Here is a 25,007-nt window from a genome sequence, read left to right as displayed (position 1 = left end):
GTTCCCAGATGTTTACAAGTAAACATTTTTCAACTGGGATAGGAACAACTGTGTTCAAATTTGTTGGTAGGTTGCTTGCTTATTTTATTGCAAATAAATGGTTCATGTTTTAGAGGACAGTTAAAAGTTATTGCTACTGATCTGGAATCACATGTCATACATTAGAGACACTGATTAATTTTATGTGGTTACCGTTATATAGAATAATTTTAAATTACAAATTATTAATCCGAATTTAAAATTCACAGCTGCAATGGTAGGACTTGTTCATACTTCTACTTGTCTAGAAACTCAACCACCACCAAATTTGTATGTTTTCTTTTGTTTTGCATAGTTGAATCCCCTCGCTCAAGAAACCACGTTCGGCTTTATTTTTTCTGCTCCAATGATCCCACCCAGTTTTATTAAGCAAAGGCAGAACCATTTCAACGCAGAGGTGACTCGGATAGAAATTTACAATAGGATTCATCAGCTTTATCCGACCAAGTGACACAGAGCAGGTGATAACTTGTCCTACATTGCCACATCTCTGGCGACGAAATCCATACCGACGGTCGGTTTTAATTTGCTTGTGTGCGTGGGGAAATTTGGATCTTTTGTAATTCGCCCCCCCCCTGGTAACCTATCCTCCCCTGCTCTGATCAATTTAATTTGCTGATAGTCTGGGTTTGTATTTTCAAATGTGTTTTGCGAGAGCCACAGAGCTTCCCTTTCCTGCTCCGTGCACAGGATTAACAGACGACAAGGATCTATAGACCACTTTGCCGCGCAGCAAACGAGGTAAGCACAACACGCTATTAAATATATTTTACAGATAAACAATAGTGGGTTCACTTGACAAGAACGAATCTTGTTCAACGCTCCCGCGCAAAGAAAACAAATTACATCGGCAACTCAGATTTATCTCTGATACCTTGTTGTGGATGTTAGAGGTTTTTGTTGCCGCCGTATTTTTTAAATATGAACAATTGTATTCTATTTATAAAAGTTGTGGTCATTTATTTCGTTTGCTAAAAAAAAAATCGGTGAGAATGGGAACACTCGGCCAAGGAGCTTCATCGTGTGTTTTACACGTTTCTTTTTCTAAGCCTCCAGGTTTTGTCTTTATTTTTAACGTGTTTGTAAATAGAGAGGGGGGAGGGGTATGTTTTGTTTGTCGCCGATTCATTCTGTTCGCCGTTCTGAGCAAAGATATCAGAGTATCTTTGGTTCTGAGGAACAGTTGGGAGGCGATGCACCCGCTGCCCGAATAAAAACTGTCACGGCCTCGCAACTCCGCGTGTAAATGTATAATCAGTAAAACACACAAAAAAAAAGCAAATTCCAATTGCGGAATTAAGAATGCTTACCGTGCGGAGTTGTTCAGAAGACGCGGGTTTTTTGTGCATGTGGTGGGGAGGAGGCCTGCGAGCCGAGGCCCTGTGCGAGCCGCTCCGGGGCGACGGTTGAACGGGGCCGCTCGAGCTCGCAGTTTGAACGGCGCCGCGTTCCATTCGGCAGAAGGTGCCGACCGTTAAATGAAGGACGAAAGCGGAGGGAGAGTGAGCAGGCGGTTTTTACAAAGGTACTAAACCAGTGAAGGAAATGTTCTGGTGTGAGCGTAATGTGAAGATATTAATTTTGCAGGAAAACAGAATTTTCTTTTAAATGGTATAGATTTTTAAATAAAATTGAATAGAAATGCCCCCTTAGTTGTATCGGCTTTCACCATTCACCGTGTTATTGATCGAATTGCTGGTGCGTGTATCATGATGTTCAACACTGAGTCGTTCAGCTTCGTATATAAGTTCTTTATTAGCATAACCATATAGAGCGAACACACATAACTGTTGTAGGTTCAAGCTTATAGTAGCTTATATATATATAAGCTCTAAAATGAATCTGAAGAATAACCGAACCGGCACACTATTTGAAACCCGAACTGGATTACGGATCGGGTGTACAACAGTAAAAACCAGACATGGATCAAATTAGTTAATCGTGATTGATCTACATCGTTCTTCTTAAACAAGCCCGCAAACTAAATAAAAGTACATACGACGAAAGCTTACAAACATCACAATATAACATAAGGATGTATACATTAACTAAAACAACAACTAAGCAGTGGAGGATACGAAATGAGCAAAATGAGGAAACGAAGAAGACCATAATCAATTAAAATCCGTGATTAAGAAGGAACTGCAGATGCTGAGGGCTTAACAAAAGAATGGCAGAGAGGATGGGAAATGGAAGTCAGGGGTAGACACTACTTTTCTATACAATCTGAAGTTAGGAAAATATGTTTCTGTACATCCCTGTCCCGTAGGGACTCAGTTAAACTGTGTAGATTGAGGTTGGGACACTGAGTTAAATTACTATTTGTGCATTGTAGGGAAACGTGTTTCTGGCTTGTGTGAATGTGGGAGTAATGAGACAGTTAAGCATGTTTTCCTAGAATGTAGAAAGAAAAGTATTGTTTGTTAGACTGACAGGACTTGGAGTTGAGGCTTTTTCTGTTTCATCTTTGTTTGGACACAGTGAGAAACATCAACTGATATCCAGGGCTGTTCTTCAATTCCTGCAAGTTACAGGACTGTATGTAAGAATTTAGTTCAAACTTTGACCTGTGGAGGGCAGTAATACGCTTAGCAGCGTCTACACTGCCGGAATCCTATAAGAAGAAGAAGCAGAACTGCAGATGCTGGAAAATTGAAGGTACACAAAAATGCTGGAGAAACTCAGCGGGTGCAGCAGCATCTATGGAGCGAAGGAGATAGGCAACGTTTCGGGCCGAAACCTGATAAGTGTCTAAACAGTCTTTGTACTTCGGGGTTGGGCTTACAAATCCGTCCCGCACGCGTACTCTGCCATGCTCTTGCTCTTTGCAGGTGATAGCACTGCAGCTGATGGTTCGGTCCGCACTGGTTTCGCAAGAGTCTTTTCCACAGGTGACTTTATAGGTGATTTCGCCATCGGCACCAGCGGTTCCTTCGCCGGTGTAAAGACCAACTCGCGGTCTGCTGATACCTGTCCTCCATTCAAACCAACGGTCTCTCCATCAGTCCATAACACGCCATCTGGGACATCCGTGTCACCATACAAATACTGCTGAAATGGCACCGGCTCGTTCACCGGCAGAGTATGTTTTCTATTCCGCCTGTAGATTCCTCCTTCTGATTAGACTAAATAGGACAGTGGCAGGTTCCTCTTACTATGCCCATACGATAGCAATGTTACACATTTTTGAGATTAAAAAAAAATCAAGTCTGCAATTTATCCCATCAGATAAAGCATAAAAATAAGTTTAATTTGACACCTAATTAACTTTCATCTCTTCAGTTAAAAAAATTATGGCCATTTTCACACTCAGAAATTAGCATCTTGGTCCCTTTTGCTTTTTCCATTGACTTAACACAAAAGCTGTGATCGAGGACAGTCAAAAGCCCATAACTTTCTTAACAATTAAGAGAACTGAATGAAATTTTCAGTTATTATAGATTGAAGCATTCTGAAACAAATATAAAACATCTTACTTGGAGGACCTGAAATGAAAGCATAGTTACCTAATTGTAGCTAATTATAAAATTGACCGTTGTGACGGTCAGTTTATATGGTTAAACACCCAGACTGCCTTGAAAATTCAAAAATGTGATATTCTCAAGACCAGAACTTTAATATTATTGTATTATATGCTGTAAGTCCGTAACAGATAGGTAAATAAATTACAATTTCTAGCAAGTCTTTAGTGTAAATAAGTAATTTCCACAATCTGAAGTTCAAGATCATCTTTAATCAGACTGGAACGGGTCACAAAATTAAAATGCAGGAACAATAAACAATTTGGGAGAAATTGTTTGTTTTATATTGCAAAAGAGATGGGTGTAAGAATACAAGTTTTATGAGCAACATCTGTTAATAATCTGAATAATAATCTTGTTCCTCAAAATCTCTCCAGTATTGTAAAAAGACACATTCTTTTTGCAATATTGCAAAATGCATTGCTCCTGAAAATTTTGTCGACAACATTTTTCTTTCAGCTTTTAAGCAAACATAATATTGTTAAAGGTACACAAAAAAGCTGGAGAAACTCAGCGGGTGCAGCAGCATCTATGGAGCGAAGGAAATAGGCAACGTTTCGGGCCGAAACCCTTCTTCAGACTTTGTGTACCTTCGATTCTCCAGCATCTGCAGTTCCTTCTTAAACATAATATTTTTAAAACCTGATCAACCGGTTTAACAATGAGTTTTGAGTCAAAATAAAGCACCACCTTTCTATTGTAAATCAGATTTTCAGCTTGTATCTGGATTTAAATAAACAATCATGATCTTGAACTTTTCTGCACAATGAATAACTACACCATTGCAGCTGCCCACAAGATGGCGCAAGCTGAAAGGCCCAGGTGGGTTTTGGAAGTCAAAATTGATGGCTTGATTTTGGATTGCCCAAAGCCTCCTGAACAATGAGATTAGTAATGGTGAAAATAAGCTTAAAATTAAAACGATTGATAATTAATTTCTATTAAAACATATTTAGATATAAATTGATGACCTTACCGAACAAAAAAAAATTTAAACACCTTCATTTTTATCAAGGTTGGCAACCCCTTTATAATGAATGGGAATAACATATGTATCCAACCCCTCTGCTCATTAAAATTAGCAACCGCTCCAAGACTGGTGAATTCATAACTGAACGTCTGACCAACTGAGGGTATTTTACTTTCCAAGCTTCAGCATGTAGGTGCAGAAATCCAGAACTTCCTGATGCGTGTATTTCAGCTAACTAGTATTTTTGTTTGGAACAGCCTGCGAGCCAGTGGTGCATTGCTTATATGCAACAAATTGTTTGGAAAATGCAGTTTATTTTTGATATGTTAGTTTTGACTTCTTAAATCAGTATATAGTTTAAGTTTTATGTTCCAAATTGGGGGGAAGGTTGCGATGCAGCCTGTCAGAATACCTTCTTTAGTGCATCTGTAGAAGTTCGAGAGAAGCGATAAATTGCCCCTTCAATTTTTGACTCGCTTTGTCAATTTGAACTGAACTTTTCATATATAAGTTGTCTGACAAGTGCTAAAGAGGTGCAGATAAATTGAACATTGTAGTGTTGATATCTTGTAGTTGTAAATTGTAAATTGCAGCCAGTGTTGGTTTATTTTTAGGGTTTCTTGAGGCCCTTGCTAGAATTTTACCAATTCCTTGACTTGCACAATTATAATTAAATTATCAAATACATCAGTGCTCGAGATTCAGGCTCAATCCTGACCTTGGGTGATGTCTGTGTAGTTTGCACGTTTTCCCTTTTATTGCGTGGGTTTCCTCCAGGCGCTGTGGTGTCCTCTCACATCACAAAGATATGCGGGTTTGTTGGTGTGGACTTGGTGGGCCGAAGGGCCTGTTTCCATGCTGCATCAATCAAAAATTCTTGGGGGGGGGGGGGGGGGAGGAGGAGGGTGGTGGTAGAGAATAGTAATAGTTAAAATTGATTTACTTTTTGGTCAAATAAGGAAAAATCAAAGAGATATGAGCAATAAATGTAAATATGTAAAAATGTAAATGTTAAATAAATAGTCTGGTTCAAATAAATGACTAACAGCAGCTGTTTACATTTTTAAAAATGTAATTTCTATTGAGTGACGTTTGAAAAACAGTGAAGTTATGTTAACTCATGTAAAACCTAGATGCAGTGAGAAAATAAGTTATAATGCAGGATATGCAATTCATTGTACTAGCCCTATCCATCCACACACAATTCGCCTCAGTGTGGTTGCACTCTGTCATTCAGACTGAATCAGTGCAATTCGTTGCCACAGACGGCTATGGGGCCCAAAGATAGACACAAAATGCTGGAGTAACTCAGGCAGCATCTCTGGTGAGAAGGAACGGGTGATGTTTCGGGTTGAGACCCTTCCAGGGCTCGAAATTAGCAGTTGCCTGGGTGCCAATGGCAACCTACAGTCCCAACGAGCAACCTAAAAACCATGCCATTTTGCCCGGCTTGGCAAGCACCCAGGACAACCCAGAAGAAGAAAGGAAGAGGCGGAGACAGTGGGCTGAGGGAGACCTGGGAAGCGGAGGAGAAAGCAGGGACTACCTGAAATTGGAGGTCAATGTTTATACCGCTGGGGTGTAAACTGCCCAAGTGAAATATGATGTGCTGCTCCTCCAATTTACGGTGGGCCTCACTCTGGCCATGGAGGATGCCCAGGACAGAAAGGTTGGATTCAGAATGGGAGGAGGAATTGAAGTGCCGAGCCACCGGGTGATCAGGTAGGTTATTGCGAACCGAGCGGAGGTGTTGGGCGAAGCGATCGCCAAGCTTACACATGGTTGGAGGAGGTGCAGGTGAACTCATGTTTAAAGATTGGAGATTAAATGTGCTACAAAATTGTGGTGTAGACCTGTGCCAAAGTACTAATGTTTAGGCTTTGTGTCCCCAAAATAGTAAGATAAAAATGTGAAAATCCCGAGTGATGGATAAGGATTGCTGTTCAACATTTATTTTAAGCTAGTCAAACTTGCTGACTCTTCCTACTATATCCATTTATTGCTATATCCAGAAACCTGTCTGCAGCTGTTGAATTTGTTTGATAATGTAAGAAAGATTTTAGTTGCTGGCCTATTATGCACATTAAACACCTTTCTAATAGACAAATATTTGCAGGATAATAAAGGAATGACAGGGAGAGTGGGAAGAAAGCTGGCATGTCCCAGATGAGCCAAATATCCTGGTGTGCTACAAGATTCAATGTCTAAATGACCAATTATATCCTTTTCAGATCTACAGGTGGTATTTTTCTAACTAACAAATTGCAAGATGTCAGCCCGAAGTGGAAAAAAGAAAATGATCAAGATATCACGCTCATCCAGAGCAGGAATCATTTTTCCTGTTGGCAGACTGTTGCGTTACTTGCGGAAATCAACATTCAATTATCGTATTGGAATGGGAGCACCTATTTACCTGGCTGCAGTCATGGAGTACCTTGCAGGTAAAAGTCTAAATTTAGAACATGAAAACCAGGTTAATGTCTAAAGCTTAAAAACAAATTATTTTTGAGGAATCAAAATGTTAATTTTGGAGGAAGTTTTATTTTGGCACTTTCGGCAAATATTTCTGGTATCAGTTGTTTTAAACTTAATAACAAACGTTTATTCTTGTGCAGCTGAAATTCTGGAATTGGCTGGAAATGCAGCCAGGGATAACAAAAAGAGTAGAATAACTCCAAGGCACATTCTGCTGGCAGTGGCAAATGATGAAGAACTAAACCAGGTAAGGCTATTGGTGGTAGTTATCTTGATCTATTTGAAACCCAATTCATGAGTTTTCTTGATGTTTGTAGAAATCTTTAATTTTCAATGGAGAAAGATACTTGGAGGATATGGAGAGTGCAGCTAAGTGTAGAAGGACTTCATTCAGCCCATAATGGTTTCTTGCAGCACACTCCTTCGGACCCATCCTGTCCCTCTTTTTCCTGTGATTCTTGTACCACATACTTTGACACGTGCTATTTATTTACACTGGGTATTTATTTATTTACCCACTATATTTACAGTATCCATTTAACCTACCGGCACATTTTTGCGAACTGGAAGGAAACTGGATGCTGTATCAGAATTTTTTTTTTAATTCCTCCTGCGTTTGTGTCTACCTTTATATATTACAAAAAAAATACAGATTGCTGTAAATCTGAAAGGAAATGGGAAAAGTTAGAAACATAAAGCAGGCCAGTCAGCGCACGTGGAAAGAGAAACACTTAACATCACGGGCCATGGAACTTTTATTAGAACTGAATGAAGGCATGAAACATTTATGGCTGTACTGGCTCTAATATGAAAATATGGATACATTAATAATAATAAGAATAAATTAAGCAGGTGTGAAGAGCATCTGCTAGTTATACTGACCTCTGGTACTGTCATGCTGTATCTAGAATTGAACTGACTTCTAAGGCAAGATGCTTTTCACCATGTTTAAGAAGGAACTGCAGATGCTGGAAAATCGAAGGTAGACAAAAGTGCTCATCAGCCTTTTCACCATGCTGCCCACTGCAAAATCCTCTTGAGAATTGCAAAGTGCCTTTCCTTTCATCAAGTATAGTTATACTTATGTACAGATTTTGAAGGGTTGCGGCTTTGAGTGTAATAAAAACTTTAGTAATCGATGAAGTAACATTTGTTGTCATGGCCTAATAGCACTCTTGCGAATCAAGACAATTTTAATTCCAGTCCTGCAAATAATTTGAGCGCATAATCAATGCTGTACTTTTGGAGATGGTTTTGAGTTTATTCAAGTGTGTTAAAAATCCTTTGGCATCTACATTCTTGGATGTTCATGCATTTGTCAATATAGTAGGGGCTACAGCTGAAAACGAATAAATCTGCTCCAGATCGACCCGGTCCACTTGGCGTATATAAGGAGCACTGTGTAAAGTAATGAGTTCATTATATTTAATAGTTTTATCGTACATGTACCCATTTTTAATTTAGAATGCAGATGCAACAAGAACTGTCATAATGAACACCTGAAAACTAGCACCATCAAAAACACGAGTAATGGTAGAAATATTAAACATGAAATTACCAACATTGCTACAAACTAAAATTTGTGTCTTTTATAAATCAATAAGATGCGGTGAAATGTTAGAAACATTAGATGTTCCATCCATTTAGTTTTTATAAACTTCCATCTAACTTCATGCATTGCTTCTTTAGACAAATAAAGCATTTCGTTCAATAGTACTTCTTCCCACAAAGTGGTCCACATAATATAAAGAACCAAAAACAAACCAACCTTCATTTTGAAATGTATTAATTTTGGGTGCAGTTTTCTAGAACAGTAGTATTTCAGTGCAGGATCATTTTATTGAAAAGCTTTGCCGATATATAATTAATTTTGTGCCTGCAGTTATTAAGGGGAGTAACAATTGCGTGTGGTGGTGTGCTGCCTCGAATTCATCCTGAACTCCTGGCAAAGAAACGTGGTGCCAGAAGTAAAGTGGAAACCATTCTATCTACACCACCTGAAAAGAAGGCAAAGAAAGCAAAGAAAGCAAAGCCATCACCAGTCAAAAAAGCTGTCAAGAAAGCAACTGTCAAAAAGGCTAGAAAATCCAAATCGGCCAGAAGGGTTTGTATCAAACACACAATTCCTGCTGTCTAAGAGGGACGTACTTACTGTACTACAATGGTACTAAATCGATTTGGATTAGGAAACAGTCAGCTATTATCTTTAGAAACTTTAACTTGTGATGCCAATTGATATGCAGTAAAACTGATTACATCATGACGATTTGGAATTACTGGTGGTTAAGCACCTGCATCAAAGGTGAGCTTCTTGCCAGTTCACTTTGCACCCGGTCCCACCTCTCACTTCCTACTCTCGGGAATCTGTTTCCACTCCTTAATTCCCCAGGCGCCCAAGATGCCACATTCTTGTTAAACTTGCCTGTCCTCATTGCAAAATATGTTTCAACTGAGTAACATCTTTTATAAAAACTACGTGTGTTGGGGCATTGCTTCAAACGATGTCCAATGATCTGGAAAATTTGCACCTCTGGCACCACCAATGTCTCAAATGTGTCAGATTATTGGAATTTTATCAAACCTAACTATTTGAGTTCCAAATGGACCTCAATTTCAATTATGCAATTTAGTTTTCATTTTTAGTTCTGACATCGCACTTCCACCATTAAATCAGTAAAAGAAAGAGTGAGAAGCCAAAGTAGATTTTTCTGAAATATCACAATTTGATACTGTTTTAGCTTTTTGAGGAGTCTAATCTAAATTAAGTATCTGCATGGGAAAGTGTAGGTTACTGACTAAATTCATTTGGACATTTGCATTGACACTTAATTAAAAAATGTATCCCTAAATATTTAATACATAATTCGGGCAGCCCCCTCCACGATTAAACTGAAATATTAGTTATTTTTTAATGCATTAAACTTGACATGGGGAAGAAAGATGTGATGTAGCAGGTGTGGAAATTTGACTTGTGATCCCATCACAACAAATCCACCAATTTAATTCTTTGTCTGGCAATCTATTACCAAAATGTTACTCCAGGTTGCAACAGGCCCTTCCACCCAACTTGCCCACTCTGACCAACATGAGTCCCATCTGCCTGCTTTTGGCCCATATCCTTCCAAACCTATCCTATCCATGTACCTGTCCAAATGTCTCTTAAACGTTGTGATAGTACCTGCCTCAACTACCTCCTCCGGCAGCTTGTTCCATACAACCACTCTCCTTTGTGTATGTAAAAAAAAAAAGGCACCCCTCAGGCTCTCATTGAATCTATGCTATACACAGATCTCTAGTATGCTCAGCTATGTTTAAAATTAATCAAAACCTGAAGATGTTTTAATCATTCAAGTATTCACAAGCTATCCAAAATTTATAATACCATCTGCCTAAAAGTCTAAAAGGACTTGTATTCATGCTAAGGTTAGTAGGTCACATACTTGCACGAAAAACAAATAGACTACCTTAGTCATTGTTATCAGTGTTTTATTGGTGACTACATTAGTACAGAACAAATAAAAGGGGTGCTGTGAAATGTAATTGGGTCCATTTTATGGAATAGTTTTTATTATTTCTAAAATGAACAATTCAAACACTTTTTTAAAATCAGGGTAAACGAATAGAAAGCAAGAAGGAAGGAGCATCTAGTTCCACTTCAGATGATGTACCTGGTGAAGGTTTCACAATTCATTCAACAAAGAGCCTTTTTCTGGGACAAAAGGTAAGTTACGTGGTATTTTAATCCAAAATTGGATGTGTACCCCTAGGTTGTATCAATTTAAATTAAGTGCACACAATACATTATCAATTCTCTGCTTTTCTATTTTGAGAATTGATGCCAATTATGACAGATTATTGATTTAGCATTATATATGTCAATATTAAATCTGGATTTGTTAATTGTAATGTTTTAAGTTTGCTAATAATAAAAAAGCAGTGGGGATTGTGGGTTGTAAGGAGCATGCATCAAGTTGAGTGATTCGACAAATGCATGGTCGATGCCGTATTACAAGGCAGAGTAATATTTAAATGGCAATAGATTCGATTAGACAATAGCAACATACAAAATGAGGAGAATGTCTGTGTACCAAGTCTTTGAAAGGTAACATGCAAGTAGTTAAGGCACAGGCATGTCAACCTTTGTTAAGAAATGTTTTGAGTACAGAATCAAGGCTGTCTTGTTACAATTTTAACGGTCCTTTCTGAGACCACAGGTGGTCTATGCAGTTTTGGTCTTTTCAAATAAAATAGATATTTGCCCTAGTGCAGGTACAGTGAAGTTCACCAAACTATTTCTGAGATGGTGGCACTGTAGTTAGAGGAGATTGGATTAACGTCAATAGTAGGTTGAGAGGAAATCACATTGAAATGTATGATGGGATATGCAAAGACGTTTTCCTTGGCTGGGATGCAATGGAATGAAGTTCATGGATTGTGGGTCACATTCTCAGTGTTAAGACTTTAATATGAGGTGACATTTCTTACCACGTATGGTGATGAATTTGTGATGCTTGCTAAATATATTTAAGAATGAAATGGTATCCAGGAGTATGGGGAAAGAATGTATGAAATTAAGGGAGAGGTACAGACATGAAGGGCTTAACGTCCTGCTCAAAAAAGTTAAAGGCAAACTATCTTGGCAATCTGATTGTTGTTTCCGCAGTTTATTAAATCTTTTTTTTTTTTCCAGCTGTCATTAACACAGAGTGAAGTCAGCAAGATTGGTTCAGCTAAGGTTGAGTGCATCATTAACCCGACGAATGCTGAAATAGACCTTAAAGAGGATGTTGGTAAGTTTTTTAGTGTTTTTGTTCCTGGTTCCCAATTTTTGCCTTTGGTCGCTGAATGCATTTTCATAAAGCAACTAATATAAATAAAGTTGCTTGAAAATACTGAAATATAAAAGGCACTAACTTTGCGCTAAGTACATAATTAGATGATTCATTGTCAGCTCTGATTTTTATAATATTGTTTCCTCAAATAAAAAGTTAATCTAGTCTATCGAAACTCCAAATATAACCTTTCAAATGTAAATCAAAAATGCACCTAAAAATCATTATTGCAAACTAGTTTTGAAATGATTAAAGAACTTTTCTGGAAAAATAGTAATGGGTAATAATGTGCTCCCTATGCTTTCATCTGCAAAGCCATGGCAATCTTGAATTCCTTCTATAATCCCATCTGCCTCTTGCTTTCTTGTTTAAAATGCTCTTTCTGACCTATTCTTCCACCTAACCATTGGCCATTTGTACTCCACAATTTAAGATTTTGTAATAGAAAAAAATCACATGTGGTTAAAGTGCACATTGTCAGATGTTATTAAAGGGTATTATACATTATGGTTTCACCATGTAGAAATTACATCTGTGTTTATACATAGTCCCCCCATTTCAGGGCACCTTAATGTTTGGGACTCATGACTTTGCAGGTGTTTGTAATTGCTCAGGTGTGTTTAATTACTTCCTTCATGCAGGTATAAGAGAGCTCTCAGCAACTAGTCTTTTCCCCAGTCTTTCCATCACCTTTGGAAACTTTTATTCCTGTTTATCAACATGAGGACCAAAGTTGTGCCAATGAAAGTCAAAGAAGCCATTATGAGACAGAGAAACAAAAATAAAACTGTTAGAGACATCAGCCAAACCTTGGGCTTACCAAAATCAACTGTTTGGAACATCATTAAGTAGAAAAGGAACACGGGTGAGCTTACTAATCGCAAAGGAACCAGCTGGCCAAGGAAGACCTCTACAGCTGATGACAGAATCATTCTCTCTATAATAAAGAAAAAAAAACAAACACCTGTCTAACAGATTAGAAATGCTTCAGGAGTCAGGTGTGGATTTGTCAATGACCACTGTCCGCAGTACACTTTATGAACAGAAATACAGAGGCTACACTGCAAGATACAAACCACTGGTTAGCTGCAAAAATAGGATGGCCAGGTTACAGTTTGCCAAGAAGTACTTAAAAGAGCAACCACAGTTCTGGAAAAAGGTCTTGTGGACTGAGGAGACGAAGATTAACTTATATCGGAGTGATGGCAAGAGCAAAGTATGGAGTAGAGAAGGAACTGCCCAAGATCCAAAGCACACCACTTAATCTGTGAGACACAGTGGCGGGATGTTATAGCCTGGGCATGTATGGCTGCTTAAGGTATTGGCTCACTTATCTTCTTGATGATACAACTGCTGATGGTAGTAGCATAATGAATTCTGTGTATAGACACATCCTATCTGCTCAAGTTCAAACAAATGCCTCAAAACTCATTGGCCGGCGGTTCATTCTACAGCAAGACAATGATCCCAAATATACTGCTAAAGCAACCAAGGAGTTTTTCACAGCTAAAAATGGTCAATTCTTGAGTAGCCAAGTCAATCACCCGATCTGAACCCAATTGAGCATGCTTTTTATATGCTGAAGAGAAAACTGAAGGGGACTAGCCCCCCCCAAACCAAGCAGAAGCTAAAGATGGCTGCAATACAGGCCTAGCAGAGCATCACCAGAGAAGACACCCAGCAACTGGTGATGTCCATTAATCGTAAACTTCAAGCAGTCATTGCATGCAAAGCATATGTAACAAAATACTAAACATGACTACTTTCATTTACATGACATTGCTGTGTCCCAAACATGGTGCCCTGAAATGGGAGGATTATGTATAAACACTGGTGTAATTGCTCAATGGTGAAACTAAAATGTATAAAAATGGCCTTTATTAACATTTGACAATGTGCTCTTTAATCACATGTGATTTTTTTTTTCTATTACAAATCTCAAATTGTGGAGTACGGAGATAAATAAATAAATGATGGGTCTGTGTCCCAAACATTATGGCGGGCACTGTATACTTATCTTCTGTTTTGTTTGAAAACTGCTTGGGAACTTCAGCAAAATTAAAGTCACATTATAAATTTAGAATATTCTCAATATTTAGAAACTTACACAATTCTTAAGGGGTTGGACAGGCTAGATGCAGGAAGATATTTCCTGATGTTGGGGAAGTCCAGAACAAGGGGTCACAGTTTAAGGATAAGGGGGAAATCTTGTAGGACCGAGATGAGGAAAACATTTTTCACAGAGTGGTGAATCTCTGGAATTCTCTGCCACAGAAGGTAGTTGAGGCCAGTTAATTGGCTATATTTAAGAGGGAGTTAGATGTGGCCCTTGTGGCTAAAGGGATATGGAGAGAAGGCAGGTACAGGATACTGAGTTGGATGATCAGCCATGATCATATTGAATGGCGGTGCAGGCTCGAAGGGCCTACTCCTGCACCTATTTTCTATGTTTCTAAATGGGAATTATTGCATAAAGTAATCTTCCAATTTGAAAGAGTAAATGACGCATTAAATGAAGTATTTTTTGAAGTTTACTTACAAGTGCTGGTCCCATGCATTTATTTTACCTTTTTCATTTTAAGATGTTATTAAATCTGTATTATGATGCCCTACCCTCCCACATGTTGAACTATGCAAATAGAGTTCCAGTTAGGTATTCATCAGTTTAACCACTTTAAGCAGATCTACCAATAGCCTATGAATCTTCTGAATAATAATTGTAATTTCAGGCAACGCATTGGAAAAAGCAGGTGGAAAGAAGTTTTTAGATGCTGTGAAAGAGCTCTTTAAATCCAATGGACCTTTGGATGTAGCTGGGGGCAAGTAGTAATTTGTAATTTAAAACATATATATAGCTATCTGCTTTGATTGGGATTTGATTTATAATGCTGTATTTTGTCATGCGTGAGGAATCTGCTTGAAATATAATATTGTAGCATTCAAAACAAGTGAAATATTAACATGCACACATTGACACTTTTGAATAACAATCTCATTTTAGAAATATTTCAAAATTTCATCGAGTTCGATTTCATATTATACCCCAATATCCTCATTGCAGAGTAGTCATCATGGGAGAACAAGGCAATAATGTATAGAAATATCAAAGGCAACATGCCTCTAATCTATATTTTAATTGCAATTCAACAAGAGTTCTATGGTCAATGCATATTTTACTACTTATTCAGCTGTGTGGAGCTGTAGAAGTAACCATATGGCACACTTGCCTTCGTATCTTGCCTTCAAAATTATTGAGATTGAGTTGGGACGCCATTACAAAATGTGAGTGAGACCATACTGGGAGTAATGTGTGCCGTTCTGGAATCCTGGTTATCAGAAGGATGTCATTCAGATAGAAAGAATATGGAAAAGGTTCTTGAGCATGTTACCCAACAGCTTTACTTGCTCAGAAGACTACGGAATTCAGCTTGTCTCTAATGAATTACCGATTTCAAAGGTGCAGCGTAGAAAGCAAATTATCAAATGCATCACAGCTTTTATGGAAGTGCTCTGCTTTGCAAAAGACTAAGAAATTGCAGTTGTGGACACAGCCCAGTCCATCATACAAATCAGCTTCTTCCCATCTCCACTCTCCCCCACCCCATCCCTATTGATTTCATCTACATTTCACACTGTCTTCAATGGCATGTTATCCATTTGATAAATGTGCCTTATTGTATTTGTTTGTGCAAGTTGCAACACCAGAGAGCCTGCAGACCTACACATGGTTAACTTTGTTCCAAATTGGTTGTAAATTTAGTATTGCCCAGTAATATATGAGCAGATGGGACATAAATCCAATTAAGATCCTCTTTGAAACTTCCTAAAGAGTGGATTGCTTTGGCAACTGCACTACCCAAGACACCACAAGAAATTGCAGAGATGTGGAGGTAGCTCAAAATATCATGCAAACTATTTACACCATGTTTCATTGGGAAAGCAGCTGGGATGCAAAAGCTTTAAAGTACAGAACACCAGATTCAAGAAAGGCTGTTATCAGACTCTCATCACCTACCTTATTGTGACCCTGGCACTTTTTTAACCTGCACTTTATCTAGTTATAATACTATATTCTGCACTGTGGTCCATTTTTCTTTTGCATTACATGTTGTAGTCATGTATGGTATGATTTGCCTGGAAAGTACATAAAGGTTTTGTTCTCTATCTTGGTGCACATGACAATAATAAACCAATAACAAGAGGATGAGAAGGGGATAGGTAAGCGGATGCCGGAGGCAATTGTTTTGTTACACTGTGGTAGATGCTTGGAGCATGCTGCCATTAAAACCATACTTGGAAATTATTGTTGCACTGTCCCAATATGGCGATCAGAGCATGCTCACGTAGGGTTATAATGGTTCCAGAATTTAAGAATCGAATCAGGATTTGGTCATATGCCCTACTAGGAACAGGTACTAAATGAGCCATTTCAACAATTCCTATTTCCCTTTCTTGTCCCCACCCACCCCCACCCCTGATCAGTCTGAGGAAGGGTTTCGGCCCGAAACGTTGCCTATTTCCTTCGCTCCATAGATGCTGCTGCACCCGCTGAGTTTCTCCAGCTTTTCTGTGTAACCTTCAACAATTCCTATGTTCTGTTTGAGTCCAAACATATTAAATTCTGTTTCTATTACAGCTGTTTTGGGTCAGGCTCCTGGACTGCCGGCCAAATTCATAATTCACTGTAATATCCCACAATGGGGAGTGGATAAATGTGAAGAGCATCTGGAAAAAGCTGTGATGAACTGCTTGACTTTGGCAGATGAGAAGAAACTAAAATCGATTGCTTTCCCGTCCATTGCCAGCAGCAGGTAAAATGCATTTTATGTCTAAATTGAATAATTTTGGTTTTGATTTTTTAAAACAAATATGTAAATGCTCACTTGAAAGGTTATAATAAATATTTACCATAAATTTCCACTGACATTTATAAGACAGAAATTTGTGTGCCATCATTTGGCTTTGTTTTGGCCGGGTTTGTATTAAGTTAAATGCAAGATGTTTATTTCTGCATAAACGGGATGTGTGAAGGGTGAAGTTAATTTTACACAGGGTGTATATAATATCTATGCAGTAGTAACCTCTAAGCGTGCATGACAAAGGTACTGCAGTAGTGACAATAATCCTGTGTTTGACATTAAAATGGCGACATCAGTTCCTTTCACCATTTGATAAGGCTGACAGGCCCTGAACTCACCTTCAATAAGCAAATGTTAGCACTTCTTTTACTCAGTGTATGGGGGTGCCAACTTTTTGTGCTTTCCCTGAAGAAAGACTTGAACCCACAACCTCCTGACTCAGGCTATGCTATCTATTAAGCTAAAATTAATATCTGTTGTGGCAGTATTAATGCCTCCAGGAAAAAGCCCAACCTTTTTTGTCCATGGCTACTGATGGTGCAGGATTGGCAGTACTGTTACGGCTGGTGATGCATAAAAAATACTTGCCTGTGGATCTTCTGGGGTGGGGGAGAGGGGAGAAACCAAAGCTACAGTTAAACTTTCTCCTACAATTAATGCAAACTGAATGGATCAAGACGCCAAAATTGCATCCAGTGCCTGAGAGAGTGGTAATTTTACTTTCGAGGCCATGGAGAAGATATGCCAGAAAACTGATGTTAAAACCATGGATTGCGACCAAAACAATTTATTACTTGGTTATCCTTTCGTTCTACTTTAAACTGTCTGAAAATGAATGGGTTGTGAAAAAGAGAACAACACTTTCAGCCAGTCTTTGATTTAAACGAATCACACATGACCACGTTAATTAATGCAAAGTCATCAAATCTTTCATTCTTCACCATTTATTCATGGAATAACTATTCTAAGGAGATTCACTAGTTTGCTGCAATTCTCAAGCAACGGCAAATGATGCAGGAATGAACATTACTTTTGCAGCTTGACAGACAATAGTTCAAATTAGACACAAGGTATCTTGTGAATTTGCTATACTATCATTGGGAATTGAAGGCTGAACTGAGAGAATGGGAAAATCTTAAGGGGCTTTCACTTTCTGTTGGGTTACCTCAAAAGATCAAAGATTGTGCTACAATGCTTTTAGATATATCAAATTTCATCTGAAAACTTTAAGCGGATCATGGGTATCAAACACGTTCTACAGATTGTACAAAAGCTTGTGTGCGTTTCTGGGGTTGTTTTCTAACACAGTAAATATTTGAAGGACATGTGAAAGCACCAAGTATATTGCACGTATAAAACAAGGACATTTGTAATTTTAAATAATCCAGGTTCTCTAGAATTACGGGAAAAACAATTTTTCACATTAGCACTGTAAATCTAGGCTGCATTTACTGGATAACTGAAGAGATTTTTGAAAAATGTTGAGCTTCCTAATTGTTGGTTACAAAGTAAAAGATAAACTGCTTCATACCACTCCCTCCGCATTTTGAGTACAGTGAAGTTGACTAATGTTGTTTTGTCCTTGAGTAGTGGAAGGGGGTGCATAAACGGACTCCAGATTGTCAATGCAGCCTCCCTGCAAATATGTTATGCACAGCTGGGTAAGACGATGGAGGCACGAAGAAGCAATATGTTGATGTTGTTCCATCTGAAATGGCCAAATATCTTATGCTAAATTAAAATTAATATAATTAAAACTACACTACGGTTACAAATTATTCAAATATTATTAGTGCCACATCACAGTTGTGCAGAAAGTTAGGAAAATAATGGAAGGTATTACTCCAATAACCATTGCAGTTGTTAAAATAAACAAGATGGAGGATGTTTCATCGCTAAACTGAGATTTCAATGTTTAAGGTAAGCTAATAGTTGAAGTTCTCCTAAAATTAATAATAAACTCTTGACTTTTGGGGTTGATTTTCATGTCATTGGACAGGACCAGTTCTCGAGCTTCAGGTTGGTCTCCAAACCAATCAAGGTAGGATGTTCAAATGCTTCTACAATGATGGTCATCCACTTTTAACATATGCTGGTGCCTTGAAAGACACCACCATTGGTATCCACTTCCTTTTCTTTGGCATATCTCCGTGAGTTAGAAAATCCCTGATCCACCAAATAAATGTGAATGAATGTAACCATTAACATTATTTTCAGATGAAATTAAGCCTAAGAATGAATATTTCCCTGTTATAAAATCTTAATTTGTGCAGTTTTTGTTAGTGGACAGGAATTATGAGCAGTACCTCAATTCAAAATCTGAGCAGTTTTAGAGTTGAATCTGTTAACTACACTGTTGTAGATTAACCATGTTGGCATGGAAATTAGGTCATCAGCAGTACTATTCCAAATACACTTCTGTTGCTAACAAGTGTGCATTGCAGTAGTCAATGAAAACCTCAATCTAATGGAACAAGAAGAGCAACCCTCCCTACTTCTACAAAACCTTTTGGCATCTCTACATAGTAATGGAGCTGAACCTCTATTCTGGATTGGGCACACCTGGAAACAAAACTGTCATCCAAATTTGATTATTTCTGGTTCAGGATGGATTACTTAATGGCCTAGAGTCTGGTTGTGCACAAGGGCTGTTATGTAAGTGTTACTCCCAGAAAAGTTCACCACTGGAATAAAAAACCCGTCACTACCAACATTCTACAAATCTTGCATTGTTCAGACTGAAGATTTATTGGTAACAACTTGATGAATCTCATAACCAAACAGAACTCTTGTTAACAATTGTGAAGTATGAAGACAAGCACTCAGACTGCTAATTCGGAATTGATAATTTTGATGGATTTATTGGTTATTTGTTTTGTTGTCACAGGACTGAAGAAAGCAGCAATGGCACAACATTTTTCTCTCAATTTTTTAATCTGGATCAGTTACGTAGGAGGCTTGTATGTGGGAATTGCAAGGGATAAGAGACCCTCGGAGCAGCCAACAGCATCAAAAGTTCAATGGAGGCATGATATTAGAAATGTATGGAAGAGAATAAACATGCAGTAAATTATTTAAACATGGAAGAGAGTATCCACCAACACTACAGCTGGTAGAGCTGCTGTGTCACAATACCAGAGACCTGGGTACGATCCAGACCTTGGGTACTGTCTGGAGTTTACATTCTCTCTGTGACTACATGGGTTTTCTCCCACATCCCGCAGGTTTGTAGGTTAATTGAACTGTAAAATGACCTTCGAAGAGTGGATGGATGAGATAACAAAACTACTAAGCTGGTGATCACTGGGCCAAAGAGCCTGTTCCAATCCTATATCTTTAAACCAAACTATGTTTAAATTTGTATCAGTGAGAAGAAAAAAATCATTAAGGAATTAAAAATGTAGTCTCGTATTTAGTGCAGGACAACCTCAGCATTCTGTGGTTGTGCTGCTTCTTGGAAATTAAACGGGAAAGAGGTTGGTTTTAAATTGTTATAACCTACTTCAAATATTTATCCACTTTTTCCATGAAAGCGCCAGGAGTCTCCTAACAATGTCTAAAATGTGTATGTTGCATTGAAACTAACTTAATCACTAATAACTAGACTTGAGCAGCTGCGAAGCATTACAAGATTTTGCCTTTTGGACCTCTTGCACAATTAACCTTATGTGAGGAAGCAATATTAGAGAAGTAATGGTTAATCCTTTTTTTGCTTCCAGAAACTGTTTCCCAAAGCACATTGCAGCGCAGCTCATCCTCAAGGCCATCGCCAATTATTTTGATAACGCAATATCATCATCATTGAAGAACATCTTTTTTATCTTATTCGACAGTGAAAGTATTGGCATCTATGTGCAGGAAATGGCAAAGCTTGACATCTAGTAATCCTTTTTTAATAACAATTTTGAAACAGCATTTTGTTCAGCAATGCAGAAAAGTGTGTTCAAAAAGTAAATGAGAAAGTGCAAAATATTTGTTCTGTTATCACAAACATGACCAGATGGTTGAAGAGTAAACTTTTGATTACATTTTTATAGCACTCCTCCCAAATAAGGAAAATGTTTTGAAATCTACTTGTGGAAAATCAGAAAACAACCTTGATACTGTGCATCTTTTGCAGGTTTTTTTTGTGATTTTACTAAAACATTGAAAGTTTAGATTTTTAAGAAAATTGTGACATTTAACAGTCTAGTGGAAAATATATCATGCTAGACAAATGACTTCATGTAATTGTGGTTAAGTATTCCTTTTGTTACGCTAGTGTATTGGTTTCACATTCTAGTGTGTAAAAGAACAACATAAAATTGAAAGCAATATTGCTGCATATATTTCCTCCAATACCATTTGCTGTGTGATTTCATATGTGACAAGTTTTAAAAAAACTATAAAAAAAATATCTGGATGTTCTGAGGCAAGTAATTCTAAAGAAACACATGGGCTCTTTAAAGTATGTTAAATATTGTGGAAGGAGGGTCATTGTCCAATAAAACCATGAGAATAATGTGGCTGCAATTTGAACCTATAGCCTGTGCACGAGTTTCCAGTTTTACCCAAGTGGGTTTAAATGAATGATTTAGCTTTTCTATCTACCTTGGATGCTACTCTCTTGTAAGCAGTTGGATTCCCAACATCCCCTCTACACGTGCTAATCTTTTTTTAAAATCTCAATTGTAGATAAATGGTAAAAAGTAACAAGGGCGAGTTACTGGGCATATTAGAACAAGTTGTAAGATCACAAGGGAACCTAAATGGAAGTTGGCATGAACAGTGGGCTGAACAGCTGCCTGGTGTCAGTGGAAGCCTGGCTCTGTGTGACCAACTTTTAATTTCTCTTATAAGTAAAGGGCAGAATAAAGCACATGTTCTTTCTCTTTGTTCATTGAAGTTGTACACATGGACGATGACAACTTTTAAATAAATAAATATAGATTAATCACCTTGTCATGCACATTTGTAAAGAGATATCAAATACTGCATATTTTGGAGGTACTCAATAAGTAGCATAAGTAGACAAGAACAGATCATAAGTCTGAAATGAAGCATCTTTTCCTAATGGAGATGTTCAAGTTGGGAAAATTATGCCATGTTGCTGAAGGAATTAAATGTAACCATAACATTTATTTGGGCTAGATGTTTAGACAAAATGTCATGTATGCCTACCGTAATGGAACATTTAGAACTTTTCTGAAATGCCGGTGCATTATTCAAGTAATTTATTAACTTGAATTCCTTGGATCGTAATTATTGTAATTCATTCAACTGAGGTCTGTTGGCCATGACACAAGACATGTTTACAGCAAGTTGACAAAATTCACCTTAAATGTTCCCAAAGATTTAACACTGCATGAGCACCACTAGTCTGTTTCAATTGTCTTTTAGCTGGAACGTGCCATTGTGACCTTCCAGGCCCAGACAATTTGTTTCAGAATAAGATTTTGCATAAATGTGATGTATAATTTAATTTGCTTTTTCAATATAAATTCAATAAAGAAAGCTACTTGCTGTAACTCCTCACAGATCACCTGGTTAAATCAATAAACCACAGCTAAATTTCTTTACATTTTGATATTTATTACTGTAAAAAGTACATTTAAATTTTCTTTAAACCATTCTTTCTATATACATTACCTATGTCTACTATCCCTCCCCCATTCTCACCCAGAGAATGTGGGACAGATCATTTAAGTTTTACCATAAACACAGAAAGTTTTGTTGCCATTTTGCACACATTAAATTAAAATCTTCGTGAAATGTACAAAATTTAGAACAAAGTAACAAAGACTTTGAATATAGATTCTGTTGGTCTCAAATTACACAAGCTTTGGCCTTCATGCCTATTTATGTTTTGGGTCATTTACAGCTAATTCAGGCTATATGGGAAGCAAACAGGACAGGAATGTAAAGCAAGCTCAACATATCCACCGGCATTATTTTTTTTATATTACAATTTCACATCTCTAAATATATTGGTACAAGTGAAAATCGTAACCACTGCAAATTCATTTATACACTTAATGTTTTACACTAGGTTTCCATTTAATATGCAGTATAGAAACTTCCTAGAAACTGCAGACAATTGGAAATACAAACCAAAACCATTGAACAAAAATTATTAATTGGGGTGAAAATCTAAAGTTGACAAACTTACATTTGACAACAAAAACAAGCCAAGTCCTGGGAAAGGAAATAAGCTACTATGAAATGGAACTTAACATGAGGTTTCAAAGGGTGGAATACTTTGACTATCACATTTGGGTTAGGTAAAACATCCATCCTGCTGCATGATATTTAAAAAAAATCATGCATTTTATTACTGTAACAAGGTTGTTTATCTCTTGCTCTTTTGTATTATGCAACCTGAGTATCAGGGTCCTGTTGTAGCCCTTCACATTGTCACTTATCTTCTGAAAATTACTTGAAACATATCACTTAAATAAAGGGCTACTATACAGATAACTTAATGTTAGTTTACAGCCAAAAAACACATTTTCATGTTCATTATAATGTGGCAAACAGCATTTTAGAAACATTGATAACTTGAGCAGATAATGAATAAAACATTGCAATGCAACACAGATGGCTTTTGCCTTCGGTCGTACTCTACATTGAATGTTTGACAGTATTTGGCGCTCAATATGGCTAATGCTCCAAAAATAAATAATGGTATCTGGAGCAATACATTCTTTGCAGTGATGGATGCATGATTTCTTCACACAAATTGAACATTAGAGTCAGTGACTGGTTCGAAAAGGTGAGAAATTATTTTTAAAAAAGCTTGACAAAAAGAAGTATATTGTCATAATACAAAACAGAAGAACATGTTAAATAAACTGATCCTTTCCTAATCTAGAGGAATTAGTTCACTTCAGATGCCGTCGACGTGTTGGCAGGACGTGGTGGGGACAACAGTGGGACAGGAGATGATGCTTCAATTAAAGCAGGGTTAAGTATAATTGGTAAAGGCATAGGTGGCACACCAACTTGAAGTGATGAAGTAAGAGGGTGCAGAATTAAAGGGGACTGTACAACTGGCTGATTAACATCTGGCCCGACATTCATCTTCACTGGTGTAGAGAGCGGAGTAAGGCTGGGAGTCCCTCCAACGTGCATGTGTTCAGAATCTGAGGACAAAAAATATAATTAACGTTCATATTTTACTGAAAATCATTTAATAGGTAAAACCAACATGCTATGATTATATTGATTATTAACAGCAGAAATTGTATTTTGAAACCTGAAGATGCTGACTTCCTGCTGAATGGCAGAGCAGGAATTTGGACATTGGTGCTAGTCTTCAGATGGAAGCACAGAAATGGAGATTTGTTTAGAGGTGTAGTGTTTGAAATATGCAAAATTGCATTAGCATTTGAGACAATAGTTCATGTTACTCAAACAAAATCTTCATTAACCAAGTGTAATTTTTGGCTCCCGTTTAAGTTATGTAATGAAATGACATACCACACTATTTAATTTTTTTCTCTTTAAGTGCTTATTTCTCCACATGATTGAGTAATTGTTGCTGCTTTTAAAAAGCGTACAGTGCTATTTACTAACTTAATTTGGTGTTATTTCCAGGGTGCCATTTAGAAAAAAAAAGAATTTCACAGACCACAAATGGGTTCCTTTGTAAAAGGTAATATTGTGTTAATCAAAATGATTTGGAAAGAAAAGTTTCATTTTCTCTGGAACCGCTTAAAGACTATTTTTTTTTTTTGAAGCAGTCAGAAAGCTGCATGGTCCAAAAGATCTGACCACTTGCAATAACTTAATTTTTATCATTACTAGGTTGCCTTTCTCACTGGCTGGCCATTATTACTCAATCTACTATGATTTCCAAAATATTTTGAATCACTCCATTTACTCTGCTAAGGAATTAAATATTTGTTAAATCGTTGGCATAATTCTTTGCCCTCAAGGGTGATTGGGATTTGACACCAAATTTAGTTTAATAAAGTATTTGACAATTTATTACTGCATGGCGAGCCAACACTATGACCAAGGTACACAAAAATGCTGGAGAAACTCAGTGGGTGCAGCAGCATCTATGGAGCGAAGGAAATAGGCAACGTTTCGGGCCGAAACCATTCTTCAGACGTTTCGGCCCGAAACGTTGCCTATTTCCTTCGCTCCATAGATGCTGCTGCACCCGCTGAGTTTCTCCAGCATTTTTGTGTACCTTCGATTTTCCAGCATCTGCAGTTCCTTCTTAAACACTATATGCCCAAGCTCTGCTGTGGGCCTTTTACCCAAATTTCTTGATTCATAGTGACTGGACTAAATTGTGCTGAGAGTAACAATGCCTGCAACAATT

General features: G+C 37.6%; 2 protein-coding genes and 1 long non-coding RNA gene across 9 annotated transcripts in view; 1 reads left to right on the top strand and 2 right to left on the bottom strand.

The window, feature by feature from the left end:
• Positions 1-1,383, bottom strand: part of LOC129712972 (uncharacterized) — a 30,283-nt gene extending 28,900 nt beyond the window's left edge. Inside the window, exon 1 of the long non-coding RNA XR_008726166.1 lies at positions 1,350-1,383. This is a non-coding gene — a long non-coding RNA (uncharacterized LOC129712972). The remainder of the gene's footprint in view (positions 1-1,349) is intronic.
• LOC129712968 (core histone macro-H2A.2-like) lies at positions 618-21,098 on the top strand. Of its 4 annotated transcripts, none has more exons than XM_055661780.1 (10): positions 623-780; positions 6,762-6,971; positions 7,146-7,252; positions 8,888-9,109; positions 10,616-10,726; positions 11,696-11,795; positions 14,567-14,656; positions 16,474-16,648; positions 18,696-18,737; positions 20,416-21,098. In XM_055661780.1, exons 2-10 carry the CDS (start codon positions 6,800-6,802, stop codon positions 20,576-20,578), a joined length of 1,182 nt encoding a protein of 393 aa, XP_055517755.1. In that variant the 5' UTR covers positions 623-780; positions 6,762-6,799; the 3' UTR covers positions 20,579-21,098. The 4 variants fall into 4 exon arrangements, with proteins under 4 accessions (XP_055517758.1, XP_055517755.1, XP_055517757.1 ...); XM_055661781.1 differs by lacking the exon at positions 623-780 and adding an exon at positions 1,407-1,564; XM_055661783.1 differs by lacking the exon at positions 14,567-14,656 and having other exon boundaries at positions 618-780.
• The window catches only part of gbf1 (golgi brefeldin A resistant guanine nucleotide exchange factor 1), a 161,004-nt gene continuing 156,794 nt past the window's right edge, over positions 20,798-25,007 (bottom strand). For all 4 annotated transcript variants that reach the window (XM_055661779.1, XM_055661778.1, XM_055661775.1 and 1 more), the window contains exon 40: positions 20,798-23,817. In XM_055661779.1, coding sequence (XP_055517754.1) covers positions 23,552-23,817 — 266 coding nt within the window. In that variant the 3' untranslated portion in view covers positions 20,798-23,551. The remainder of the gene's footprint in view (positions 23,818-25,007) is intronic.

Source organism: Leucoraja erinacea, chromosome 34, assembly GCF_028641065.1.
Source record: "Leucoraja erinacea ecotype New England chromosome 34, Leri_hhj_1, whole genome shotgun sequence".
Taxonomy (NCBI): Eukaryota; Metazoa; Chordata; class Chondrichthyes; order Rajiformes; family Rajidae; genus Leucoraja; species Leucoraja erinaceus.
Note: the sequence above shows the minus strand (reverse complement) of the source record. Positions and strands in the feature narration are given on the sequence as shown.